The sequence below is a fragment of the Aulonocara stuartgranti genome (genome assembly GCF_965226115.1).
Source record: "Aulonocara stuartgranti genome assembly, chromosome: 17".
In the NCBI taxonomy this organism is placed as follows: domain Eukaryota; kingdom Metazoa; phylum Chordata; class Actinopteri; order Cichliformes; family Cichlidae; genus Aulonocara; species Aulonocara stuartgranti.
In genome coordinates this window covers 32,986,853-33,009,393 of record NC_138953.1, presented here as the reverse complement: position 1 = coordinate 33,009,393, position 22,541 = coordinate 32,986,853, and the positions used below count along the sequence as shown (strand labels likewise).

Sequence of the window (22,541 nt, the reverse complement as noted above, 5' to 3'; positions counted from 1 at the left end):
AACAGATACAGAGATTACAGAACTTGATTAACTGGGTTGACGTGTGTTGTGCATAATAAACCATTTCAGGATCACTTTACTGTCAGTAAAAAGAGGCTTGGTTTAATCCAAGCTAGTAATACTCTGACATAACAAGACGCAGCTGAAATTTCCATCTGTTAGCCACGAGGCATCTGTTGGTCTTATCCTCGATGCTAGCGAGGCTTGAAGCCTATCAAGCAGCTGTAAGGATGCCCACGTGCGGTGATCACTGCATGGAGTTTATAGTGATGTTCAAAATAATTCAAAAATAACAATGAATGATTTAGTGGTGTGGAGAACTGCATGCGCCCACTCGACTGCGGTGTGACTCCGCTGTCAGCCGCCTTTCAAGCAGCTTTTGTTGTTTCTCTGTACAAGCTGATAACAGTCGTACATGACTGGAGGTCAATCCATCTTGTTGTGTGTCTCCCACCTTTATTGACCTGATAGCAACTTTGGTCTCGAAGGTGTCGAAAACAATTTTTCTGGCCCTGCCCTCTTTGACATGCAAATCCAGACCAGAATAGGGCTTGTTTGGGGTAAAGCAGTCAGAAATCTTACACCGGCCCACCTCGCTGGATTGATCGTTCACAAAAGAGCAGCACCATTGGGGACATTATAGTCTCAATAGCTGCCATTGACCAAAATATTGAGTGTTAACTATGCCTGTAGAACTTGCAAACTTACTCAGACAAAGATTTGTGTATTGTGATACCCAGTCACTTGTGGACTGGGCAAAAATGATTAGAGTGGGAGGTAGTGGTTAAGGACTGTTAGGAACTGTTGAACTGTGTCAAAGAAACAAGCAAAGACAGAAAAAAAAAAACGCAACCACAAGAATGAGTTTCCCCTTCAAAAGGTTAACTATCAGCCGCAACTGAACTCACAATGCAAAGTGGAAAGCCTGGGGAGTGAGGTGAGCAGGCTGGCAGGGTTTCCTCCACCACAATCCAACCCCCCTAAGAAGACAGGTATTAACATACCCATAATTAGCATACAGTTGAATAAAGCCTAGGGCTTCAAAACTTGAAATTTACAGATTACAAATGGTGTTTAAGGTCTAAACCACAGCTCTTATCTCAGGACAAAGGGTTTTTTGAGTGTCGCTTTGTTCCTCAGTGACTAATCTATCAGGTTTTATGGTAGAATAGATAATGTTATCACTCAGAAGCTTTTCTTTACTTGTTCTGCTTTATCTCGTCTAACCTAGTTAAGACCAGTAAGTAGATGTAGATGAGTAATTCTTATTATAAAGATTATTTAATGCCACTAAATTAGCAATAATATAGTTGTTTCTGAATTGGTTTGAAGGCCTGAGGGCTAAAACTTAAAACCTTAAATATCACTGTCTGTGTAGGGTTTTTTTTTTTTAATACACCTTTGTATGAAGCAGCAGGTACCCATTATTTTTATAATAGGATTAGCACTGTCGGACATCCCTATCATGTAAGTAAAATAAAGCAGGAAATGCCTTTTTTTTTTTTAAAGACACTAAAACCAGAAAACGGGTGAAACACTGAGGTGCTCGTATTACAGTCAGTTAGACATTAGCTGATCAGTTTGAGGGTGGCTTGCTTATGGTTTAGCAGCTCTAACACTTTCCGTCTGCCCCGCGGCTCTCCTGCTTCTCATCCCACTAACAGGAGAAAAAGGTGACTGCGGATTCCTGAGCCAACATACACAGCAACTCACATTTCACCATGTCACCTCTTGGCAATAACACAATGACTGCCTTTGTGGAAAACAAAAACAAAAAAAAATGTCCACCTATTCGCCTGAATCCAGCAGCAGGGTCACAACGAAGACGTCACAGGAGGAGGTTAAACAGGCTAAAAAAAAAAAAAAAAAAGAAGACGTTTAAAGAATCACATCATTGGGGATGTGTAAACAGGGGCCAGATGTAGCCAGCTAACTTAACCATGTGTGACTCTCCCACTTATCTGACCGTTTTCTGGGGGTACTCCGTCATCGAGTGAGTTAAATGTTCTTTTCAAATGAAGTAAAAGGAAGAGTTCCCAACAACAGTTAAAGCTTAGTTACCTGCAGTTCATATAATGGTCTATAAGTATTAGAATAAAAATAAATAAACAAAAAAGAAGGTTTTTTTCTGAGTGCTGTACGATTCGATTTAGGAAAACAATTAGATTGTGGAGTTCAAAGGCTGAGGTCACTGCTCTTTGACTGCTAAAGAGTGTTATTTTAAAGCCAAATGGGTGTCAGGGGGTGCAGAGGAGATTAACACAGTCGGGAGTAAGACCACCTGCACAGCCTCTCAAAAAACTGTACACACCGCCTCAAGATGCTAAAATAAGATGTTTTTAAAATACAAAGCATACATACACACACAGGTTCCTCCTAAGTGTGCGTAATGGCTGGACCTGTGGAAGAATTTTCCACCAGCAGAGGTTCAAACGTGTTTGCAAGTTTCAGTAAGTTTCGCCTACTCATCCACTTTTCTCTTACCTCCAGGAACAGCATCTCCTTTTCCACCCTTTGCATAAAGCCCTCATTCACTTCCACAATCCCCTGGTCGCGCAGCTCTGGCTACATGTCTGCTGCATCAAGCCCAGTGGATCCACATTCTAATCAGATCCAGATCCCACTCAGTCAGGAAGTGTCCCACGCCAAAGTCTCAACCTTTGAAAGTCAACATCAGCTATGATGAGAGCCTAAGAGGAGGATAGCTCTCACTCTGGAGCAGGATAACAACTCAGTTAGGAATCCAAATTTTTTAAGGTCCAGTGAGCGATGAGTGAGGCCAGGGAGGGCGACGTCTCTATCTGTAGTGTCTCTGATCCCACTGTGAGAGTGTGCTCTTGGGGCAGCCAAGCCTTGTCAGCCCCTCCCTCAGTCCCCCTGCCTGCCACTACACTTCAATCACTCACACAACACACACACACACAACCTTCAGAGTCAACACCCCCTTCCCCTGACACCAAGCTCTCCACCCTGCACCCCCCTCCCCTAGACTAGCTGAAGGATTCCTGAGAGCCAGATGACATGTTCACTCTCCTCTCTCGCACTTTCTTTGTCTCTATCAGTCTGTCCTGTCTTTCCAAAACATCTTGTACTGCAAGCCACACAACTGTTCATGTCGACCCTGCCACTTTCAACTTTCAGAGTAACTTCAACTTCAAAAGCGATTTCTATTTTTTTAAAAATATATAGCGTTTTGAAATACTCACATATGTTTATGATGAACTCCCTTCCTCTTCACTTTCCAGTTAGGGATTAAAATTCTATTTATAATGCGAGTGGCTGCTCTCTTTCACCGTGGTTCCTGGGGTCATCCACTTTGATGAATCTCATGCCATTTGCTCTAATAATGTTGCATTAATTTGTCCTCATCTGCTGATTAGATCATGTGGTGGGTAATTGGTTCTAGGTCCAGCTGCTCCACTATCTCATCTAAAAAAAAAACAAAAACAACTTATGCTCAAAAAGGAGGAAATTAAGAGTACTTTAAAGGTTTGATTGTAAATGCTACTTGATGAAAATGAGGCATCACTGATAAAAGAAATCTGAGATAAATTATGGTACATTTAAACAGCTAATTTAAACTCATGATGACATATTTTGGCCACTAGGGGCAGCAATGACAAACTGTAAATCCAACTAATGTACAATACTAATCCTGGAGAACTATTAAATAGGGTAGAACAAGACTTCAAAGACTATATAGTTTATAATAGGTGAGTAAGTATCTTGGTTAGACGTCTAGTATCCAACATCATTCATTTTACCATCATCCATCCATCATTTATTTAATCACATTACTAAGGTTATCTGTAAAAGTGTGCCATCTGTTGTAAATGTCCAGTCAACATATCATGAAATTATGGGGATGGTTGTAAGTCACTTTTGTAGCCTTTTATTCGTTAATATTAATGGAGAGCACCCTGAATTGATTTTAGCACATTTATAGCCATTGCAACACACTAGCTCCTTTCTTTTTTCAGCCATTCTGTTGACTGTTGTGCTGCCGTGCTCAAGATCATTGCCTTGCTACATGAGCCAACTTGGGCCGAGCTTTAACTGTTTGACAGAGATTTAACTCTAGAACACTTTGATATACAGAGTTCATGGTCCAATCGCTGCAAAACAAGCCCAAATCATCACCCCTCCACCACCTTGCCTCAAAACTGGTATGAAGTTTTTAAGCTGATATGATGTGAATGGGTTTCTCCAAACATGGTGCTGTGCATTAAAGTCAAGCATCTCTTTGGTCTTGTCTGTTTAAAGGACATCGTTCTAGAAGTCTCCTGGCTTTTTCAGATGCAGCTTTCCCAAACCAAGCCATGCTGCCATGGTCTTTTTAGAATAAAGCGTCATTCTCCTGACAGCCCTTTCAAGCAATCCATACCTCTTCTGTGTTCTTCTAATTGTACTGACTTGAACTTTAACAACTGAGGCCTGTGGAGCCTGAGATGGAATCGTGGGTTTTTTTTAATCAGTTTCTCTGGCCACTACATGGTCTGAACTTGAGGTGAGCTTGCTGGGATGTCCACTCCTGGGAAGACTGTGGCACACCTGAATATTCAAGACCAACAAACTGGCAAAACCTTTGCTCGAAATCCTTCCATCTACAGAAGCTCCTAAAAACCAAAATAATAAAGTTAAAAAGATGCTTTAAAAGGTTTTTAAACCTGACTTGACTTCCTGAGTTCCTCGCTATAAATGATCCACTTTCACATACAAGGATTCATGTGACCCACTGTTTATATAAAAATATTGATAATAGCAACTTTGGGTCTTTGTTTGCCAACATATCGACACCTGACACACTCTGTGTTTGGAGGTGTTCAGTCATTTAAAAGCAGCTTGTCCATTAGACAGCTCCTTGGGTCTTGTTTGTGTTTCACCAGTTAAATGTTGACCTTGCTTCCCCTCAAGTCTCAACTCATCCATCTCAGGAAATTCTCACGCAGAGGATCTGTCGGGTTCAGCCCATCTCGGACATTACCAAGAAAAAGGGGTCCCCTCCATCCTCATCTCTCACTCCACAATGATGTTATTGTCAAATGATACTTCACTTTAAGAAACTCCCAACAATCTGGCAGAACCAGGTGTAAAGAGCTCAGATCTACAATGACACCCGAAGGTGACGCTTGCATTAGTAGACATCAAATGTGAAAAGTTACACTTATTCTTCCATGGTGGAAAAAAATAACGCATGAAGCCAACGAAGAAGAATAATCTGTATGCAAACAGAATTCGCTGAGATGAGCCTAGGGAAGTTTGATGTGATTATTTGGACAAGCTCGCCATCATCCGTCATTGTGAAAGGCTGAAAAGCAGCAATGGCTTCATTTAAAGAGTCAAAAATGAATAATGAGTTTACTCGATTGTCCAGCAGACAAAGATGCCTTTCTCCTCTGGCGACCCCGAAAAAGTTGCTTGTGGAGAGGGCAAAAGAGCTGTTTGTCACATGTCGGATTACCTGTTACAAATGAGAAATGACTCAGTTAGCTAATTAGCTTAGGAAAGTGCGATAGAGAATAGGGATCTCTGTGTGCTTAGAGATGGGACTGTCTATGTGCGTTGCCAGCACGGCCTTCTTTCCTGGCATACCAACAGATATTTGAAATTGAGAGAAGAGACAGCGGAGCCTGGCAGTCCAGTTAGAGGGTAAACCTTTCAGAAAAGCTCTTGAGTTTTCCAGGAGTCTTGGCACTGCACTGCAAAAGCCACTTTGTGTTTAACCCTCAGAGAGATGTGCATTAAGTTTCCTAAGATATTTATCTGGATATGCATTTCAAAAGCTTGGCAAATCTTATTCCAGGTAGACAGGTAGAGAAGGGAAGCTATTTTTGTGATAGACAGCAACTTAATTCAGATAATGAAACCAGCCAATGAGCGGGTGAGGAATGCTCCTGGCTGAATGGAGGACAGATGAGTGGCTTTATACCAGACAATAGGCAAATATCTGCCTTTCAGACGGGGCCTGGGCTTGTGGCCAGAGACCTATGGTTCTTAAGAAAACATAAAAGGACAGTTGACCTTACTGTCTCCTCTGCCTCTTCCTAGAGAGAAACGAGGGTCTGACAGAGCAGAAAGACTCCTTTTTAATTCAGATTTATTAATCTTACAGGTGTTGGTTTGCTTATCTGTTGTAAATTTAAAGAAACACGATGATAGAGACATTAAAAGTTGCTTTATTCTTCTTGGCCTTTTAATCTTAACAGCAAACCTCATACAAACCTGAACTTTATCTCATTAAGATTATCCTGTAGTTTTATTGCTTGACAACATCTTTTTAATGGGTGTAAGTCATTCTGAGGCAAATATTTCATGTTTTAGGTCTCTGCAAAGCGATTAGACATGTGCAGAATAGATGATGTTTAGGCTTCATTCACATGTCTTAGGCTAATGACTAGCATCTTGCTAATGGAGAGTTTATGCAGCGACATTTGACCCCAGGGTTTAGTGCATGAGCACAGATGCATGAAAATCACACACAGCTGGGATTTTGTTAAAAACAGACCCTTTTTAATGTTGTAAAATGCAAGTACTCAGTGTTATTCTGCATTCAGTTGCTTTTTCAAAAACAGCTAAAAACAGAACTTAATCCCATCTTGTTCAACAACAGGTAAAAACTACTGATTTTAAATGAGAAGTGACTGGAGCACGGGTTCTTGATTCCTTTTTACACAGCCTTGGCTGATATCCAGTAACATTACTGGCTCAAAATATCGGTCTAAATTCAGTAAAGTCCAAAGCAATTTGGACAGAAACCTTTTGATCAGGTCTCAAAGGACTTTGTGAGCAGAGTTTTATTTCCTTGGCATAAGCTTCGGACTGTGGTTCAGACAAGATCTCCTGGCCTTTTCTAAACTTGAAATCCAAGAGTCTAGACTACACATAAGCTGCACACAAATGCACACACACAGCACACTTACTTATGCTTTCTGGCTGCACTTTTTTTTTTTAATTTCTCTATCTTTTGGAACACAGCTTGACTGGCAATTCAGACTTTTCCTGACCTTTCTTGTAGAGGGAAGGTTTACAAAGCAAACGATGCTCCATTCCAGCAGTGATCTTCTCCATTCTCATTTATAACAGTCATTCACACCTGCAGTCTGTCAGCTTTGTTTCAACCCCAAGGGGCAACACTTTACCTGATCCCTTAGAATGCTAATACAAGGAGGAAATCGCCCCCTGGTTGCTCAAAACCGAAATCAACAAGGACAGTGGCATGTCTCAACATGCTGCAGGACAGGTTGTCATAAAAGCTCAAGCAGATCATTCCTGATGTTAAAGTAGCGTAAAGTGTAAATACATGATGAAATACACCAGATTGTGCAAACAGTTCTCCAGGATTAAAGAAAACATATGCTTTTAAGCAAGAACTAGTATGTCTTCCAAAGGTTATGGTCTTCAGTGGTAACTTTCAGTGCTAATCTATGTCCGTTGCATTAGCTACTCCCTATTCTGATAAGGAGACGGCTCAGACAGTTTGCTTTTAAATAAGTGGTTTGCACTATGTCAAACTGATGCCTTAAGCAAGGCCAGTGTCTGCTAACCGATTACCTAAAGATCCTGACACAACAAGGAATACTGCAGACCTAGAAACTGACAGCCACAGACAGAAAGAGGTACTTTCGGCTGCTTCCTCATTACCAAGGATTGCCACAGTGGATTGATCTGAATGTTTGATTTGGCACACATTTTTAGGCTGTGTGCCCCCCATTTACCCAGGTTTGGGATCAGCACTATAGATCCCACCAGCTAGTGTATAGGAGTACACTAGCTGGTGGGATCCATGAGGCTAGGTTTGTGACAAATGCACCTAGTTATGAAAATCAAAACTTTCTTTAGTTTCTTAGAAACATCTTGTCTTATATTACTGGGAATATAACTCAGTTATCAACATCAACACCCATGGGACAAACCTCTCTTACTTAAATCTGACTTGAAAAATACAGTTTTCACAAGTGTTTAGCTTCAGCCACATGTACCCTTACTCACACTGAGACCTGCATCAATTCACATCCATTACATTTTACTGATTTCTACATTCAGCCCTATTCATGCTGACAGACGCCTCACAGCAGCCTTTCACACCAGGAAATTGGATCTTTAGCCCTCGCTAACAAGGCCCACCAGCCCGACTCGCTGCTGCAAATCAGGTCTGTGGAAGTGTGGAGAAGCTTGGAGGTTTTTGCCACATCAGTGTTAATATTCCTTGACACTCCCCGGTTGAGTGTAATTTAAGTTTAAAGTCATAAAACCCTCTGTTGAGATTTGTTAACCACTCCAGGGTGTTACCTACACACCTCTGGGGCAACAGAGGGGGTAATAAAAGTGCTATAAAATGTAAGGGTTTGTCAGATGTCATTGGAGCTTTGGTAGGCATTGGGTTTGGAAGCTACACTTTTCTTGTCTTAGTCTTACTTTTACCAACTATAATTCAAAATTGGAAATTCTTCAAGTTCTTCAAGATGTTCTGATTTGGAGTATGGGAGTGTTGCTTGATATGTGACTCAAGCACATGTAGTTACCGACAGATTAAACTACTGTAAACTACAACACTGAAAGTTTGACACCGGCTTAAGAAAAGCAGTATACAATGTACACAGTGCTTTTCCTGTAGTTTTTACAGTTGCATTCATCACGTTTCAGATACATTTTAGCTGCCAAATCTAATGAAAATGTCCCAATTTTAGTCCCATTAGGCCGCACAGGTGGGCTTTAGCTGTATAATAACAACCTTTTAAATGTGATGAGTCTGTTTTAAATAAGAGTACTTTTACACTCCATTGCAATGACGAACTAGAACATCAGTGAGAAACACAATGGAAAAATGGGAATACATCTGGAAGCCAAACATGTTGTCATCCTAGTGCTGCATGTGTGCGTGCACGCTGAAGAGAAGAGAGAGAAAAGAGTCTTGTGCCTCCCGTCCAGCTCTAATTTGATATTGTTAAGTGATGTATTCCTTCTTTAATAAAAGCCAGGCTAGAAGATATTTTAACCGAGGCTTTGAGAGGAGTGTGTGTGGGTTGGAATTATTTTTTAAAAAAAAGAAAAAAGAGGCAGATATGCAGATATTTATAACTATAACAGAACAGAGGTGAGTGAGTGACTGCTGGTGAAGATGAAAAATGTCAAGAACCACGTTATCTCGTACTTGTTAACAGGAGAAATGGGCTGCTGATTTGCTTCACTTGAATGGCTAAAAAAGCCGGGCCTTTCTGATTAGACTTCTACAAAATATTGTTAGAGGGAGATAAAAGCTGCTCTTTTGAGGGAAAAAGTCACAAAGAAACTGCTTTTAGCCCAGATACTGTACTTAAGGATGACAAACTACCACAGAAAAAGGACCCAACATATCTTGCTCTTGGAAACACAGAAATGAGAGTCCAACCATCCAGCTGCGTTGGCTCGAAGTAGGCTCTTTTATTATTTTTGCTGATCTCCTCTACGTTGACTTAAGTCAGCATTGTTATTGCTGTTACAAAAAGTCCCTCTCTCTTGCTGCAAGTATCCATTTGACAGATTTACAGTGTGTCACATGTTTCAGCCAAAGGAAACAGATAAATCAGGGCTTTTAATGAGCTATGCCACTCAAAGTGAGATGCAAGTATTTCCTAATGAAAATAAAATTAAAAATAACAAGGAGGGAGATGTAAATGTAAAAACAGTCACATCTGATGACACATCCTGCAAGACAACCTACGGAGTTGCATCACATTTACTATGGGAAAGCTGTTGGCGTGTGCATGCGTGTGTGTCTGTGTGTGTGTTTGTGCACAAGTCCCCCATCAAGTCAGTATAAGAGATAGATGTGGCCCAGGGTTTGGGGTTGTGTACACAGAGGCTTAATGACAGGACCCTGAAGGGATGGCACATCAGTCAAGCAGAACAGACCAACACACACACACACAAACGCACACACATAAACCGGCTGTGTGTTATAATGCCGGCACCCTCGCTTTCCCATAATTTAGCGGTGGAAACACAAGAGCTGGGAAAGACGGGTCTGACCAAGTTTGCAGCCCCGGGCACTTTGTCACACTCGGCCTGCAGTCTGGCCTGCACGGGCTGGCACAGTTCTCAAAGCTGCTTGTAGTTGGGAGAAGGGTGTGTATGTGAAACCATACAGCAGAGCTTTTAGTTTCACTGCGCATTCCAAAGCCCCGTTTGTGCAGATTTCTACTAGAGATTTTGAAAGGAGACTGATAAAAGAACAGCTGAGCGACGGCAACGCAAACATTCTGACGGCAAGTTTGGGTTGCAGGGGGGTGACAGATATCGAGGCTGTGTGCTATATGAAAGTGGCTTTGAGCTGTGTGTTTCAATAAAGTCGCTATCAGTGGCATGACTGGTCATTTTGTAAGGTTGTTTCTCTCTCCTTCTACTACCCAGCAACTGCAGTTGAATTTGGACAGGCAGACCATGTTGGCATTCCACACTGACCCTCGAGTAGCGGGCCTGAGGTTCATGGGTAAACAGACGCACTGTTTGGTGGGCTTTGGAGCCTGTCTCACCCTCTCCCTGTCTGCTTCTCTCTTTAAACCCCCCCGCCCCTCGTCTTTCTTCTCAGCCGGGCATATCCTCAGTTGGCCTCTCTGTTAATTCAGACCTACCTGACAGTTCTGACTAAAACCTTCTGGGTTTACTATCAGTCCCGCTCAGCAATGGGCTTTGCTCTCTAAACACACAACGAAAACTAATCTGCAACAGATGGGAGACGAACTGGGAAGGAAGTAGCATAAAAGGATATAGAGCATATTTGTACCCCTCTGAACCAAACGATAGGGTTTCAGCGAACTTCCAGGCAAAGCCCGAGGAGGGTTGTAATGATGTGCACAGCGGCGGCTCCCAGGGGCTTAACAGCACGTATTACTTGGGGATATGAGGTGTCCATCCACAACCAGATGTCTGAAAGGCCCCGAGGGTGGAAAGGGTGGGGGGGGGGGGGGGGGGGGGTAGTCCTGGGGGTTTCCTCTACAACACTCCAAAAGATGCATGTAAAGTCTCAAATAATTAAAAACAAATGCAAAACACACAAATGCAATGATACATAGCCGTATGCACACACAAACAGGGCCCCACATGTTGTTTTCCACGGTTGGTTGATTTGAGATAATGAACCCCTCTTTTTCTCCCCCCTCAGTTTACTGTCTGGTTTTGGAGGTCATTCGTGTAAACACAAGAGACATTTATTTACCACCTCATTAATGCAAGTGGTAATTTAACCCCATTTTCACAGGCAGAAAAAAAAAAGGAACAGATGGATCTCACAACACAGAAATGCAGACAGATCACTGTTTGGATTTGTTTTGTGAAGAGCACTTGGAAAACCCCCAAAGCTTTCATCAGCTAACCTCTCTGGATGAAAATCTGGTACATTCTCCGTGTCTTGGAGGAGAAATTGTCCCGACAGAAGGATACACCACAGCTTGATTGCTTGCCACAGAACACAAAGGCAGCTAGGGGCTTATTATGTAAGATGGGAAAGTCATTTAAGATGAAGCTACGTTCCTATGCAACTTTGAATGGTAATGAATGTACATTGGCCTCTTTTTCTCCCCACTTGAGAGCAGCAGAGAGAGGATGCAACACCTCCAGGTCTCCAAAACAAAATCAGAAAGGCTATAATGTTAAACTCCAAATCAGGAGGCCACTAATGATGCCTATGTCCATCTCCATATACAGCTTGCTGTGAACAGAAGTGAAGTGATTGTCAAAAACATTAATTAGAGATGTTTTGAACATTTAATACTGAAAGTTGTGACTCCTCAAGCAAAAGCAGCATCCACAGCTTTTTGGTAAATTTGGTGATAGTCCTGTAATTTTCCCCACCCTCATTTATATCGCATTTATCACAACAGGCCATTTCCTGAGTCTGGGTGGCATCAGATTGGATGGAGCCATTTCCCCTCTGAATGAATTAGAGGGCTGCTGGTCCTCTGGGATCATGTCAGGCAACATGGAGATGCAGCGACAGATAGGGTATGTCCCCACAGACTTCTGCAGAGACAGGCGACCACCCAATGTAATGATAACTAAATGTTTCATCATATAAATCACAAGAAATTTGCCAGCTCGTGTTTTTCGCAACGCATTAAACCATCTCGTTTGGTACATCTGCTCCTGTTTTGTGAAGCTGGCTGACAGTGATTAGTTCGTGGGCCTGAAAGAGTCACAAGAAGATCGTGTGCAACGTGAAAGAGAGGTGAAATGCTAAAGAGAGCAACGCAAGGGAAGAGAGAAAGATGAAAATTCTCTGAAGGCAGGGGAAAGGAGCAGGCTGTCCCTGATTAGGTCTGAGTTGAGACATTCAACTCGGTCTAAGCCTCGGGAACACAATGTCAAACACATGAGACCAATTTGGGGAAAGAGGGGCTGAAGCTGAGCCATGTTTGCTGATGCACGCTCTGAAACAGCAAGCCCAGATTCACAAATAAGAAGATTTCCTGAACTCTGACCTGAAACCATGTAACTGTTATGTTTCTGACATAGCTCTCTCCTTTAAATAACACTCTTTTCTGGCAAATGTTCCTAAATAACGGCTTTGTGTATCCAACACCCAAAACAGAGAGCGGGAGTTGCCAGTTTGGCTTGGATGCACAGCGTGTTAACTCTGTTTCTAAAAAACTAACTTTAATATTATCCATAGGATGATCTCAGTCTCTTTTTTTCTTTTTTTTTTGTTACTGAGGCAAAAACATGAAGCCACAAAACATCAAACTGTGAAACATGATCACCAAAATTGGAAGAGGTTTTCCCATCATAACAGCAATGCTACGTGATTGATGTCGCCCTCAACAACCAACAAGAGCCCAGAATCTAAGGAAGAGACCTTTTTATGTTTTTCCCAATCAAAAACAAAACTGAAAGCTATCATTTGTGTTCTGCCTCAGGGTGGTCATTTCAATGGGGAATAATTACGTGGTTTTTGCAGCGAAATCTCGTCTTCCTATACGAGACTCTCCTTCTATCTATACTGTTTACCTCTCACTTGGGCTTTAAAGCCTTTCAATTATTATCATCTAATAATCATCACCTTTAATGTCTCGCTAACTGCCGAGGCTGGCGACTGGCAGTGTCTGGGCAGGTGTGTGTGTGTGTGTGGCTTTAATCATCATCAAATAGAGCTGTGTGTATAGGTAATTAACTTGGTGCCAAATTGACTCTCACTCACAGGCACGAGTCGGGAACTCTAAACACACCTCAGCTTTGCGTCACTTAGCAAGCGCTGCGGGCAACTTCATTTCAGCTCCGCTGCATGTTTTGACACAGAGTTGAGCTCAGTTCCCTCTCCGAGTCCATTACTCAGCGTCTGATATTCCTCTAAACCCCGAATTACTTTTCCTCTCCACAAGCTGACCATAATACAAGGTTTGTGGAGCCAATGCGGCCTGCAGGGTTTGGTCTGAAACCACTTAACGAGCACAAAGATCACGATTAGTGTTTGTAGATCGAGGATTGCTGTCTCAGCCCCCACATGAACATGAATGACCTGACCGATGCCGGTGCCTGACAGGCATTTCAATCACATGTACTTAAAAAACAAAAAACAAAACAAATAATGGTTAATTTAACAATCTGCTAGTCTCTGGATTAACCTTGAGTATCCAAAACGTCAGGAAAATGCACAGAAAGTCTTATTTCTGTTGCTCTCATAGCTTTGAAACATTCAAGAAAACGTCTGTTCCTCATTGTTCCCTGTGCTGTTGCTCCAGCTCAGTAATTGGACCTTCACTGTTTGGCCCTCTGCACACAACTACAGGGGATAGCTGCTTGGCAAGCATATGTGTGTATACACGTGTGTGTGTTTGTGTGTCTGTGTGTGTCTGTTTTCTGAGGTTTGGAATGATTTACACAACCCCACACTCGATTAATTCCAGTATGACAGAACAAACTTGCCTGTGTGTACGCATGTTGGTCTTAGGCTGAGAGAGGTGCACAGACTGAACAGTGTTGCCTTACTAATAGGTCGCTCAATTTTTTTTTCTGTCTCTCACACTCTTATGAACACACATATACAAACACACACGCCGTTCACATTTGTGCTTATGTTTCTTATTAGGTTCCATTTATTTAATCTTATGCCAATCTTTCCTCCAAGTTAAACACTGGGACACAAGAAGGGTGTAAAGTCTGCGCAACCCCCTCGAAGATGTTAGCCCAGTAGCAAACCATCCTAGTATAAACTATTATGTTTAGAAAAGTATGGATTTCAAATGGGATGCCCTTCTCTAAAAGTTACCTAATGACCATGAAAGAGGTTTTCTTGCAACTTTTTGGACTGAATCTTTTAAGTTCCAAAAAAAAGTGTGAAAAACAGCACATCCTGAGCTCTTTATGCAGCTTTACTGCTGTGATCAGTTGAGGTGTTTAAGCCAGTGGCTCTAAATCCAGAACACCCTTGTCGCTGAGTAGGAAAGGTTTTCCAGGACAGTGTCCAACAATATCAAAACAATCTCCAGGCTGGATTTCCTCTCTGGCACTCAAACCCCACTGAAGAATGAGAATCTGGGTTGCATGTGAGAAGAAAATGAAGAAGTGTAGGACGAAGTTTTCTGTTTCTAATCAAGAGACACCGCTCTGAAAAATGAATCTGTCAAGCTAGAGGCTGTCCACAAACAACAAGCTGCCGAGGCTTTCGTGAAAGCGGAACAAACAAGAAGTCGAGGATTCATTCATAATCTAATCCGCCTCTCCTGCCAAAGCGAGACATGGATTTTTACTCCATGGAGTCATTCTTGTCTTTGAATAAAGCCTAAAAGGTCATCTCCTTTGCATCTGCTTCATAACCTGCCATCTGATTCACATCCTCCTCAGCTAGAAGGCTTCCTTACTCCCCTCATTGTGATATGTTAAAACAAAATGAACCTTTTAGCCCCATTTTTGTTTTGGCAAAAGAATTCCATTAAACCTCCCCATTAAAGGCACAAACTCCTCTAAATGCTGATTTTTTCCTTTCCCCCCCCTTGCTCTTTGTTTATCCTCATTGCATAAAAAAACAGAAAAAAAAACCCAACAGCTCTCTGCATCACTAAAAATGATCATCTCTTACTACCTGAGCTACCTGAACTGATAAAGTGAACATCAGATGATAACAGCTGATGTCAGTGCCAGCCCACATCAGCTGATAGCTCAGCTGAAACATATCCAAATGGAAAGTAGGGCACGCTAATGAAGTTGCTTTAATCTACCTGCATACAGCTGTTGCTGCTTCTGCAAGCCGCTTTACAACCCACCTTTTGCGACTTAGCCACATGTTGTCACTGATACTTGAGCTTTTTTTCTTCAGTGAGTGTCTTGCTGCTGCTCTTAAGGACAGAAGATACCACCAATAAAATTACTGCAGCTGGTAATTGTCTTCTGAGGTCTGACATTAGTTTAAATTGTAAAAACACAACTTGTAAAAATGAGGAATAATCTTTTAATGGTTTCTCATGTTTCATACTACGTCTTTGCTGGGCGACAGCCAAAAGTGCAAGTCATGGTTGCAGCAAACTTGTAAAAGATCAAATTAAATGTTGGTACATTTTACAACCATTAAACACAAGTCATGCTCCCTACCTCCAGCTGCATATTCAGAAGATTAGTGAAAAGAGGATTTCAAAAGCTATTCTTTTGAACAAACGCAAGACAAACCACAGTGTTCAGCATCTATATGAAGGAATCAGTGTCATGTCCCGCAGCCCGCTGAAGTCAAGCCAGAACATACCGATCATTTCAGCTACTGCCTGACTCGACTCTCCCATGTGGTCCAAATGGCTGACCAATTAACAGCAGCTTAACTCCTGAGTCCAAACAGCTATCTCTCTTTCTCACACACACACACACACACACACACACACACACACACACACATATAAGCAGAAAAGCGGATGCACACAAGCATACAAAGTAATGGACATGCTGATCCACAAGCACTTAGACCCAGTACCACACACAGACAAGGACACACACACACAGATACGTACTCATTAACAAAGGCTTAGCATAGCAGCGCGTATACCCCCAGCAAAGTGGCGCACAGTGCGCCTGACTGGCCTCCCACAGAGGGGGAATACACCTCAGTCACCTGATCCTCGGTTGCTCTGATCCTGGATCAACTAACTTTGGGGGCAGTTAACAAGAAGGCTTTATGGGCCGGAGAGCATTTCTGGTAGTAATTCAGACTCTTAAATATCCCATTTAAGAGTCTGAATTTAGACTACAGTGTAGATATGTCATTACTCTACTTTACAAGATTTCTCATATGCAAAAACCAGAATTAAACCCACAAGTCTACTGCTCTCACTGCAGCATCTTAGCAATCTCTCTCACCACTAGGTGCCACCACTGGCTTTATTACCTTAACACGTCACTGTAGGACTTACAGTCGCGGTTTTAACTATATTTTATGCACTCTGAGTTAAAAGTCTTAAGCCAAGGGAGAGTAAACATGTTCATCTTGTAACAAATTGACTCCATTGAAAGGGCTGATTAAAGTCTGATGTGGGGCTGAGTATGAAAGAAATGCCTGACTTTGTCAATTGTTTAGCGCGGTTGGAGTGATGTGGCTTCACTCTGTCGTGTGTGTGGATTTTGGGCTGCGGTGTGTCACAACAGATGTACTTCAGAGGAGATTTGGGAACTTGCAAAGAGAGGGAAAAGGAGCAGTCAGATCGAGAGAGAAAGCGATGGAGCCCACCTGAGTGACAAGAGGCAGCCATACATCTGGAAACCAAAATGAAAACCAGCGCGTCTTTACGCATGCACATTTTCCAAGTTAAAATCCCCCACCCTGGTTCACAGATTCCCCCCCAATTTTTTTTCTCTTTTGGGGAAAAAAATGCCACAGTGCTTCAACGAAGTCGTTTCTTTTTGTTCTCGCCTGTTTGGCCATGAAGTAAACTGAGAGACAGGTAATCTCACTTGGTTCTTGTTGACGCAGAAACCATGACTTCACAGTACTATCGAGAACGCGCATATCACAGTTTACAGAACAAAATGAATTACCGGGTCAAACACTCACCTTTAAAGGAGCAACAACTCGATGCGGGGCAGCCTGAATATTCCTTTTATCAAAATATAATCACGACTGTGGAGGCATTCGTGCTGGCCGCACAAACGCACAACTCCGTCCCGTTCCGCGTCCCGGATCAGCTCAGTGATGATGTTTTCAGTGCATGATCATGAGTACAGAGAGAGATAATCAGAAGCAGTCTCACCAGGACTGAGCGCTGCGCAGCTCTGGCATCAAGTTAAGAGCGTCCAGCAATGACATTAACGCTGCACTGCGCCTATTGGCTGGGCTGCCCACCCCCTATTCCTCTCCCTCCCTCCTCTATACAGAAACGCACACACGCCCCCTCCCTCTGCTAGAAAGTATACTCCAAGCTATGAGTTTATGGGTATGTTTAGGAAATTAAAAAAAGATTACTATTATCTCATACAATTGACTGAGACAGGACTCTCTTCCAGACACTCTAAACCAAGGCACAATGTACATTCCAAATTCCTTTAATTTTAAATATGTTTATATTGCCTATCCTGTAAAATAGTCAGATGTCTATTCATATTAACGTACAGAATTCACCTGCTTGCTGCTACTACTGCACATTCACCCAATGTGTGTGTATGTGTATATATATATATATATCTATCTATATATATCTATATATATCTATATATCTATATCTATATATATCTATATCTATCTATATATATATATATATATATATATATATATAGATAGATATAGATATATATAGATATAGATATATATATATATATATATATATATATATATATATATATATATATATATATATATATATATATATATATATATATATATATATATATATATATATATATATATATAACCTTGAACAATAAATGTGGAAAGCGCCATAAAGGATGAGAAGGCCACCACAAACTCACAAGTGCTTACCATACAAACAGCCTTTGAGGAACTGAGCAGCAACTGTGCGGTAAAATGCTCTTGCGTTCACCTCTTCTTCATAATTTATGACTTTTACAAGAATATTTGATAGAACAGACTCCCACACCGACCCAACCCCAGTTCCCTTTCCTGTCTGTGGCGTGCATGGCACAGTATATCACACACTCCATGCAGGAAAGCAGTAGCCTCATGAAACTCAAAACTGACCGTCTGCGGTGATGTGTGGAAGTGTTAGGCACTGCGCAGCCCAGAATGAAAGCATGTATGTTCAGAAGCTCAGTGATCCAAACTAACTTCTTCTAAGTGCAGACTCAAACCAATATTCGTCCACTTTAATTAATATAAGATTACACACATTTAAAAACATCTTTTATACGTGATGTCTTTTTTTATAACCCACCACAGTCCCACACTTTTTGCTGAATCAGAGGTTCCCTGTTACTCTGAATTAATCAATTACCTCATATATTTGTTCTTAATTAAAAAACCCCTCTTAAATTTTTATCTTTTTTGTTACTGTTTTTTCTGTATTTGTACCTGTATTTGCTATCATGATTTTTCTCAGACTTCTTTCTACTGCTCATCACATGTTTACCCAAGCAATCGTCTTTCTTCCTGTATACTTTGGGTCACCTTCTAATGTTTTAAAAGGGGCTATATAATAATAGATAAAAGTGACTTGACTTGACAAGAGGTTTTATCTCCATCAACACCTTACTGATGTTCACACCTCAGTGCTCAGCATCCCACTGGTTAATTTATGAGGTTTTGCTTAGATGGAAGTATGTAGGTGTATGATAAAAGAGCAAGGCAGCACTAAATGTTCTAGATAAAGAACTGTGCTCCTCTGTCCCGGCTGTAACAGTTAGAATCCGCACTGACACAACTTTATCAAGTCACTTCTTTGGAACCTAGGGAAATACAAAAGCTTTGAATTGTAAGACACAGAAACACAAAATGATTCTGTATATATTTAGAATATGTTCTTATGTTAGACACTAAACACAGTGGGGGAAATAATTATTTGATCCGCTGCTGAATTTGTAAGTTTGCTCACTTACAAAAAGATGAACAGTCTGTTAAAAAAAAAAAAAAACTTATATGGCTGTGTACACATGTGGCACACAGATCACAATCAATCATTAAATCAATTACAGATACTCTTGATCTTAACTCATTATGTGTATAAAGCAAAACTGTCCATAAATCAATTTCTTCCATTCTAACCTCTCCACCACCAGGGGAAAGATTAAAGAGCTGTCAAAAAAAGTCAGAGACAAGATTGTGGACCTGCACAAGGCCAGAAAGAGCTACAAGACCATCAGCTTGGTGAGAAGGTGACAACTGGTGGTGTGATGATTCAGAAATGGAAGAAGTCAAGCATGGAGTTGGAAACCTTAGGATTTGGCTGCTTTTCTGCTAAGGGTATAAAACGTATACACGTTTAAATTGAGGGGCCAATGGATGGGTTCATGTACCATTAACTCTTGGACAAAAGCCTCCTTCTCTCAGCCAGAACCCTGAAGATGGGTCGTGGATGGGTCTTCCAGCATGACCATGATAATGAAGGAGCACATTAAGGTCATGGAGTAGCCTAATGAGTCTCCATACATCAGTCCTATAGAATATCTGTGAAAGTTGCCAAAGGGCAGCCACAAAACCTAAAGGATTTAGAGTTTAAATAAAGAGGAATGGCCCAAATCCTTCCTGAGATAAGATAACCTTTATTAGTCCCACACGTGGGAAATTTGTTGAGATGTGTGCAAACCTAGTGACTAACTGCAAGAAACTATTCAATTCATACAAAAACACAATATGTTTTTTCTGGATTTTTGGTTGATATTCTGTCATTGGCCATTAAGATAAAACTAGCATAAAATTTAGAGGCTTTTTATTTCTTTGTAAGTGAGCAAACTTACAAACTCGGCAGGTGATTAAATGATTATTTCCCCCACAGTATATCCAAGCATCCATTTTCTTTTGCTTATTCAATTCAGGGGCAGCTGGAACCTATCCCAGTTGTCACAGGGCCAGGTACACTGTGGTCAGGATGCCAATCTGTTGCAGGACTTTAGATATATTTATATAATTACTATACTATAATCAACTGCAGCAGGATGCCGTTGCATCACAGCAAGAATCACCTGGTGATTTGGAATCTTTCTGTGTGGCATTTGCATATTTTTTTCTATACCTTTGGGTTTCTTGTGGGTGCTCCCACAATCCAAACAAATGCATATTAGGTTAATTGGCCATTCTAAATTAATCATAGGTGTGAATGTGTTAGCCCAAGATAGCCCAGTGACCTGCCCAGGGTTTACACTCCCCCACGATGTGTAAAACTGGTGCTATAGTTTAAACAAAAATACCTACTGGCAAGTCAGAAATCACCATATGTGCCTTTTGATATAATTTTTATAATTTTTTTGCTTCATGGTTTACAAAAACTGTCTTAGACACAGAAATGGATTAACGTCAAGAAATAATTTGTTGAGCTGTGTGGTTGGATTGAATTTAGTCCACTGCCGTGGCGTCGGGGGAGAGAGGATAGCTGTTTGAATGTCGGTGAAGTTGGCAGTGTGACAGGCAGAGCGGGTCAAACAGTATGGCTTATTGTCCCTGCCAGCCAGTAAGTCAGCCCACACAGAGAGGGACCCATGGACGCCCTTGTTCACCCTGCTGGCTGCTGCTCTAACACTCTGACACTCTGACAGCTTGATTTACAACTTATATTCACATTTCATATTTTTGACTTTGAGACTTATAATGAGCTCAGCTATGGAGAAAGTCTGAATTCACAGATCGCCACTGATGAAAATGGGCCCTGGCAACAGTTTTACTTTGTTTCTGCCAAGAATGATGCACCAGAAGTGAAGTGAGGCAGAAACAACTTTTTTGCCTAAATGACTGAGCACAAATGGAGCTTTACCCACCTCAACTTTTAATGTGGAAATCTGATCATTTAGTGCGTCCTGATTGCTCTCTTTGCCACCTGTTCTGCTCACCTCAATGCAGCATAGAGCCGGCCTCTGTGCTTTGGCTTGGCTCTTTGTGCTCGCACTCAGACATCTGTAACATTAGGCCTGTTTACAGCAGACACAGAAAGAGGGAGAGGGGGTATAAAAGGTAAGCCTATAGGCCTACACATGCAGCCAGAGAGGAAGCGAGGATCAGCGCAGTGGGGAGAGCACAAAAGGCACAGTAAATCCTGCCCCCCGTCACCTTGTGGTGCGCGGAAATACAGCAGAGTGGATGAAAGTGTCAAAGTCAGGCACAGCATGTTTAACATCTCTGATCCCATCTTTTCACTCCCTCCATTCTCCTATTCTTCTGGTTTCTCCATGGAACGCTGCATTAAAAACAGTCCACACTGATGTGGGACTGCACACTTGCTTGAGTGTCACAACCAATGAGCGAATAACAAACTGCTGCACAGAGGAGTTATCTTCCTATCAGCAGATCTGGTTTTCAGAGAGAGTAAAAGTACATCTGATATGAACCGCATCAGGCTTATCTGTGATGCAGCGCTGTATTTATCATATTAGCAGGACTGGGGAAACCGGATGGTTTTGCTTCACTGCATTTAAATAGGGAGACTAGTATATATGTGTGAAAGTAGCAAAGCTAAAACTTCAACTGGCCTGAAACATGAGCTCTGGTCATTAAAACAATGGAAATCTACACCCCGTGTCCTTAACGTGACTAACGAATTTCCGCATTTATGTGACATTTAACCCAGTGAAACTGTGTCAGAAAGATGAGCCACTTTGTGCCTGGGTCAAGCCTGGAAACCTACAAACACCAACTGTCCTCCTGTAAAACCAGATATTTGGCTTTGAAAACATTGGGTATCAGAATTGTTCATGTAGCTGGCAAAATAAGCAAAATATACATAAAAAAGAAAACAATATATTTTCCTGATCACAGCTATTGGCTACTTCTTTCTTTGACCATGTATAACCCAGTTCCAAAAGGACCTTTCTGAGAATGAGGAAAGTGGCCTAAAGGGGAATTGTCAATCAAGCCGTGGGAATCAAGTATGCATTTCGTAACGCTTCAACTATCCTCAGAATAAGTGCACAGAAATGACCTCTGAATCATCCTCCACCTTTGCTGTTCAGAGTGACTAAAAAAACCTCAAGGCAGAGTCAGTTTTCTTCTTAACTGAAAAGGAAACGGATATCTGCTTTAACACAATAGATTTAACAGTACATACGTGCAGGTCTAGTCAGTTACTGTCACTCAGGTTTATCTCCGTGTAACCATGTTTTCTTTCCACCCTGTCATTTGCCTATCTGCCTGTGTCATCTCTGTCTTTACCACAGGTGCTCAGCGGGGAGTGGGGAGCTCTGTTGTCACTGTGCTGTCAACAGGTCCTGCTGTTCACTCAAGTCAGAGAAGGTTCAGTTTAAGTAACGGTGAAATCTAATTTAGGCAACACAGCTCAATCGTAGCTCATGAAAGCACAAAGACAAGAATAAAAACATTTTGTATTTTCAGATGAGCAAAGCCTCTAACTAATGGCAACCAGCATCCAGTCACATTCAAGTGCAATTCATGTACACATTACTCCGATGAAACCTCCTCTACACTGTTAATGTGACAA

The 22,541-nt window shown here is 41.6% G+C and overlaps 1 protein-coding gene across 7 annotated transcripts in view; it reads right to left on the bottom strand.

Annotated features, from left to right (window-relative positions):
- The window catches only part of prickle1b (prickle homolog 1b), a 96,201-nt gene that overhangs the window by 10,152 nt on the left and 63,508 nt on the right, over positions 1-22,541 (bottom strand). The window contains exons 1-4 of one of the 7 annotated variants that reach the window (XM_082511951.1): positions 17,003-17,268; positions 3,207-3,429; positions 1,789-1,850; positions 909-980 (exon numbers count right to left, since the gene is read on the bottom strand). The exons of 1 other annotated variant lie outside the window; for it this stretch is intronic. Coding sequence is in view for 1 of the 6 variants with exons in the window: in XM_082511948.1 (XP_082368074.1) it covers positions 2,485-2,520 (36 nt within the window). In the remaining 5 variants the exon portion in view is untranslated. Of the gene's footprint in view, positions 1-908; positions 997-1,788; positions 1,851-2,484; positions 2,659-3,206; positions 3,430-17,002; positions 17,269-22,541 lie in introns of those variants that run through there. 5 more of the 7 variants (XM_082511952.1, XM_082511949.1, XM_082511950.1 and 2 more) reach the window with 5 other exon arrangements.